The 6,000-nt window shown below is 41.3% G+C and overlaps 1 protein-coding gene across 2 annotated transcripts in view; it reads right to left on the bottom strand.

Moving 5' to 3' along the window:
• Nucleotides 1-6,000, bottom strand: part of mettl16 (methyltransferase like 16) — a 28,346-nt gene that overhangs the window by 4,539 nt on the left and 17,807 nt on the right. For both annotated transcript variants that reach the window (XM_034866763.1, XM_034866762.1), the window contains exons 7-8: nucleotides 4,065-4,134; nucleotides 2,700-2,789 (exon numbers count right to left, since the gene is read on the bottom strand). In XM_034866763.1, the coding sequence (XP_034722654.1) occupies nucleotides 2,700-2,789; nucleotides 4,065-4,134 (160 nt within the window). The remainder of the gene's footprint in view (nucleotides 1-2,699; nucleotides 2,790-4,064; nucleotides 4,135-6,000) is intronic.

The raw sequence follows: 6,000 nt of genomic DNA on the forward strand, positions 1-6,000 counted from the left end.
CGCTCTGTAAGCCCTGCAGCTCATTGTACGAGGAAAGGAAATCAATAAAAAAACATCAAGCCAAACCTGTCGGTTTGTGCGCAGCATCCTTGACACAGATTTTTGCACTAATACATAATAGTATATAAACACACACACACACACACACACACACACACACACAGTCAACATGCATAGATACAAAGATAGACTCAAAGACAAAGAGAGTGAAAGCCACATGCGTTCAGTTTTACATGCCTCTCCACTGAATCACATCCTCTTTTGCCCTTTAACTCCATTATTAATTCCACTTACCCACTCACCTCACTACATGCTCTCACACACATGTGCACACACGCACACACGATATGGGTAAATGACAACCAAACATGGCCTAATTTTGAAAACTGAGCACGGTAAAAGCCTAAAAGTCCAATAAGAGCTGTTCTCACTGGATATAATGTCATTTAATCATCCATCTTGATGGTGAATACACACACAAAAAAAAAATAGAAAACCAAAATGCTGCAGATTTCACCTTCAGGCATACATTGTAAATCATACTCTGATCACCCCGCGTCTCCCAACCCCCATTTCCTTTCTTGTCAGGTCCCAAAACCCCCTGCATGGATCCCTGAACTCTAGACCTTCCTGAACCCTCTCCTGCCAGAGGCCTGTATGAGTAATAAGAACAACACGCCTCAGGGATCAGATAAAGCCTGGCTGCCTCAGTCTACTACGTCAACATGTGCTTAAATCTCACTATCCACACTCTCCATCTCTTTGTCTGTTTTTTGATGGATTTCTTTTATTTGCATCTTGTTTCCCTTCAGTCCAATTTCATCCATCCTATGCATCTTTCCCTCTATTTCCTTTCTCCTCTCTTTTTTATTCTGCTTTAAAAAGTAAAATGTAAATAGATATGCAATGTTACATTTCTTTATACCACCCCAGGTCAAAAGCAAAATACTCAAAAATGATATTGGAAGCTCTGTAGTCAAAACAACCACACTAATTTTTTCTGGAAATGCACTAAACTGGAACCTTTCTGGGACAATTTATTGGGAAGAGAATACAAATGGATACAGCCGAACCAGAGATATAATCCTTTTTATTCCACATATTCTTCTTCCTGGAATCCTACATTTACCTATGTTTTTATCTTGACCGTTGAGCAGACTTTGGAGATTTCGGTGTGTTATGCTAGCAGTGGATAATGTATCCTTGGTCAGGCTACAGAGGTCTGGTAAAGTCACTTCTTTCTAACGCAACACCATCATATTTCTTTCATTTGTAATTGTTAGGCTTTCCACATTTCCCTTTGGAGCAACAAAGGGCCTTATACAGCCTTATTTACATATGTAATCATGATGCGTACATGCGTTCTCTTTTAAAGCAGCTTCAGTCCATTTGTACCAAGGACTGTTTAAAGACAGATTTCACCTCAAGTGTCACCTGTAGAAGACAATTTGTACTTTGCCAATTTCAATCCACCTCTGTCAGCTCTTTGTGGGCAGAGTGTTTATATGAATGGTGTGCGGTTTCCCTCGAAGCTCCAAGCACTGTTGCCACAGAGGAAGCCACACACTGCCATGATACAGAGCTGGATTTAAATTGGTAGAAAACTCTCTTGAAGTCAGGTTCAAACAAACCAGGCAACAGCGAAAAAAAGAGAAAATTAATATAAAGTAATAGTAGTTTGCCGGCTGACCTGGTAATAAAAGGTAAATAGGTCACTGTTGCATGCATGTCACATATGTTATAGTTTATATGTAACATTAATGAGCACCCCCCATGCACATACATACCAGACATACATAAGAGCACACGTGTGCAGGCAGAATTAGGCGCACACACACACACACACACACACACACACACACACACACACACACACACACACACACACACACACACACACACACACACACACACACACACACACACACACACACACACACACACACACACACACACACACACACACACACACACGAGGGGTCTGTGTGGTGATGATTGTAAGCAGCTCTCGAGTGTAAGTGACGGTGGATGTGCGTCAAGTGGAGGAGGATCGCAGGAGAAAATGTAGGCCAATCATTCTGCTTAACTGCTTTTATGCTGAAAAGGCCAAAACAAAGAGGAGTCCAACAAAACACAGTCTTCGTCTTACAGCGCCTGCTACAACTGCTAAACGCATCCACCTTCTTTTATCTTCAATCTGTCGTCACTGAACGTTATTATTAGTCCTTTAAAGGATGTGGCTACTTAACTGTCCCTGCTTTCTACTTATCGCCAACTCTCTCAGTGTCCACACTACACAATGGTATACACACAGCCCTGCCCTGTCAACTGTTGCCTGGATACAGCATGTTAAAAATCACTTAAACATCTCCCCAGAGGAGGAAGGAGAAAGTGCTTTTAATGGAACAGAGAAGAAGAGAAAGAAAATACAGTGTGGAGAGGGGCAAGGGGATGAAGGTGGTGCATAATTGAGGAGGATTTGGGGTTTAAAAAAATGACCAACACTGTTAAAATTACTTAAATACATGTATTGACTTATGGTACCAAATGTCAAGTTTATTTCTCTGTATCAACGATGCATATTGGTACTGGATTAACCAGCAATAACGACCACAAAACAATATGGCGATTCAAAAGAGTGCAATAGAGCTGGAGTTTAAGTGCACAATGGGAAATGAAACCCGCTCAGACAGACTTACCGGAACAATCACATCATCATAGAAGCTCCAGGCCAGCGCCCACCGCATCGTCCGTCCCTGGCAGAACTCTGTGTGCGTCACTTTAGGTACCTAAGAAAAAAAGAAAATGGTTGCTGGTCTCTACACATTTGAACTTTTATGAGCACATCTCTCTCTCTCTCTGCGCACCAAACTCCAGCAGATCTTCTAAGAACGGGGACGCCATTCTCAACCAAATATTGATGCGTCAGTAGGCGGTGCACTTACACTGGTTGAACTCTAATCGATTCTTAGATGCATCGAGATTCTCTTTAGAACGATTCAATGCTCGATTCCGATAGTCTTACGCATAGAATGACTACAAAATAAAAAACCCAATAGACAAAACATTTCATTATAAATTGTGTAATGTGTAATACTGTATGACTGTACTGTCAAAATCTAACAAACTCTTACAAATGTACATTAAAATTGTTGCACTGAGTGTGTCAAGACTGCTTCAGTAAATACAAAGAGGAGGGTCACTAAGATCGCACTGTTGCTTGCTCTGTAGGAAACTACTAGAATTGTTGGGTCCTTGTCAATTCTGGAGTGTGGTCTAGACCTACTCTATCTGTAAAGTGTCTTGAGATAACGCTTGTTATGAATTGATACTATAAATAAAATTGAATTGAATTACGATAAAGGTTAGAGGTCAAACAGCTCTGTATCGAAGCCATTAAAAAATTAAATAAAACAGAGATGATGAGAAACTGGAGGGACGGTGGAGTAATGAGTGATTAAAGCATTAGCATATTAACTAGGCCTAGGTTTCTGTTTACACACACATTAAAAAAGAGGCACCAGTCTCCTCTCTGGGTGTCAGCCAAGGCTGCACTCACTCTGATGAGCAGCAGCACCTTAAAACCTCTGGGGGAGCTTTGAGGAATGTCAGGTGGAGTTTTATTTGTGAGGGAAGAAACTGGCACAGGAGCAGGAGCTTGCAGCAGTCAGGAGTCACGTGCTAGGCTATTGACGCACATGCATGCTAGCTAAAAAATGCTGTGTGATTCAGTCATGCACCTCTAACAGAAATCAGCTCCTTCACGGCTCGTTTGTGACACTGCTTAGTGGGCATATGAAAAAGAGCTGATTCATTTAATTTATCTTGGTTTCTGCTGCTTTGACAGTAAGGATCACCAGATTCCACTGTCAATACAAAGTCCCAGAAGAGATTTGTGGTTTGAGAAGGGAGCCAAAGATTGTTTTAACAAGCCATTATCAAACCCTGCACAGAAGATGCACTTTTTTTGCAATTACATAGCAAGATCAAAAGTGGATGCTTTGTAAGTCATTGATTGCAGAGGATACAGATGTATTTGTGTGTTGGCCTTGGTTGGTACTTACCCCTTGCTTCTTCAGCTCCTCTTTCAAAGGAGCCAAGCTACATTTCTTCCCCAACATGCAGCTGTACCACCTGCAGAAAGAAGAATCCATATTATCCAACTGTGTGACGCTGTGATCAAATGATCCAAGGTGGGGTTTGGAGAGCAGCACAAATGCAAAAGGTATTACCTGAAACATTAAAAATGTGTGCGTGGGGTTGTGTGTGTGTGTGTGAGTGTGTGAGTGCGGTCTACTATAAAAGTCATGCCATGGTGTAAGTCTGATCAATAATCTCTGCTGTGCAATAAGGAGGTGTTGGTCTTGATCAATAAATAGTAGAGTCCAGCTGGGGACGATAGAGTAAAGATAAACACATGGGGAAGTCAGACTGGAAGGAAGGAATTTTCACAAACCTTGTCACGGTTTGTATGGTTTTCACTAGGGTTGGGTACTGAACCCTGTACTTTGACCGGTACCGACCGAATGACGTTGGTATTACAGAGTATTGGTTCACGTGAAATCAAACGGTGCCAAATTTCGGTACCTGGGAGCGCAAGCTTATCTGTCCTCTCTCCATGTTGACAGAGAGCGGCGCTCCGACAGACAGACACACACACACGTGCAGACAGAGCAAACTACGTCAGCTCTGCAGTTTTGTTGAAGTCACAGTGAGTCACAGCAATGCTGGTAAAGTGGTTACAGTTTTTCAAAACTTCATGCAAACACCATTTGCATTGCGGTACTTTTGACGTTACACTTCCTGTGAGACAAATGGAAACAGTGGTTTCTATGCCCTGGGGAGTGACTGACAGGCTGAGGTTGTAAGGCAAGGCAACTTCATTTCTACAGCACCTTTCAGCAACAAGCCAATTCAAAGTGCTTTACATGAAACATTAAAGACCAATTAAAAGTGGTCATGATGAAAATAAAACAGGCTAAAAAAGAATAATATACAAATACAACAATAAAAGTTGAATAATTATTCAATCTAATAGGTTGTAGGGAGGAGTTTGGGAAAGAGGGATGGGTTTAGTTGGATTAATTTAATGTTTAAAACATCCTAAATAAATAACACAATGTTTTATGTAAATTGGATAAATAGGTTTGGAATCATTTATTTATCTTTTTTGTAATTACAGAGGGAACGTAACGAAAAAAAAGTACTGGGTATCAAATTTCAGGTACAAGTTGAAGCTAATTATTTGGTCTGGATTTAAAGGGACAGTTCACCTTAGAATCAAAACGTAAGTCCTTATAAAACCATATTTCTAAATATAAAAAGGTACAAAGTTACAGTCACACCCAACGACTGTAGAAGAAATCTCATTTTAAAATAGTTCTGATTTGAATGACTTGTAATCAGGTTAGGGAGGTATGAAGACGCCTAGAAGGGGTGAAGGGGAGGAGGAGAGCAACGTGTCAGCCTCGGTTCACACAATGAAATATGGAACACCTCTTATATTCACAGATGGTTCCCACTTTTTGACACAGCGGGTGGGAACACCCAGAGCAGCTCTCTGGCTTCCCTCCTCCACCATTGGCTTTTCAAACATCCCAGAGTGTGCAGCTGCATCAGCATCCATGTTCTCTATTCACATGATGAAGCACTTATGATTACAATCTTATTAGCTGAGATGCTAATTTTCATATCAATGGCATAATAAATGAGGAGTATTACTTCATTTCTAACTAGAGTTTTGGATGTGGGTTATACTGGTAGCTAAGGTGGCTTGCCCTTTTCTGACAGTAATTATACTTCATTGGAAGGAAAAGAAAAATAAGAGGAGCAGGGCGGGGTGGTGAGGGTATCTCAAAGGACCAATCGTTGAAGCTTGTTATGTTTCCATGGACACCTGGTGGCTCTGGTGTCCCAGCATGCATTTGGAAGTGACAGCCGGCTCCGGTTGGTTTGGCCTGATCCTCAAAACTGTTAAATAAGTCTGCATTTGTTGTCACT

Source organism: Etheostoma cragini, chromosome 3 (genome assembly GCF_013103735.1).
Source record: "Etheostoma cragini isolate CJK2018 chromosome 3, CSU_Ecrag_1.0, whole genome shotgun sequence".
Classification (NCBI taxonomy): Eukaryota; Metazoa; Chordata; class Actinopteri; order Perciformes; family Percidae; genus Etheostoma; species Etheostoma cragini.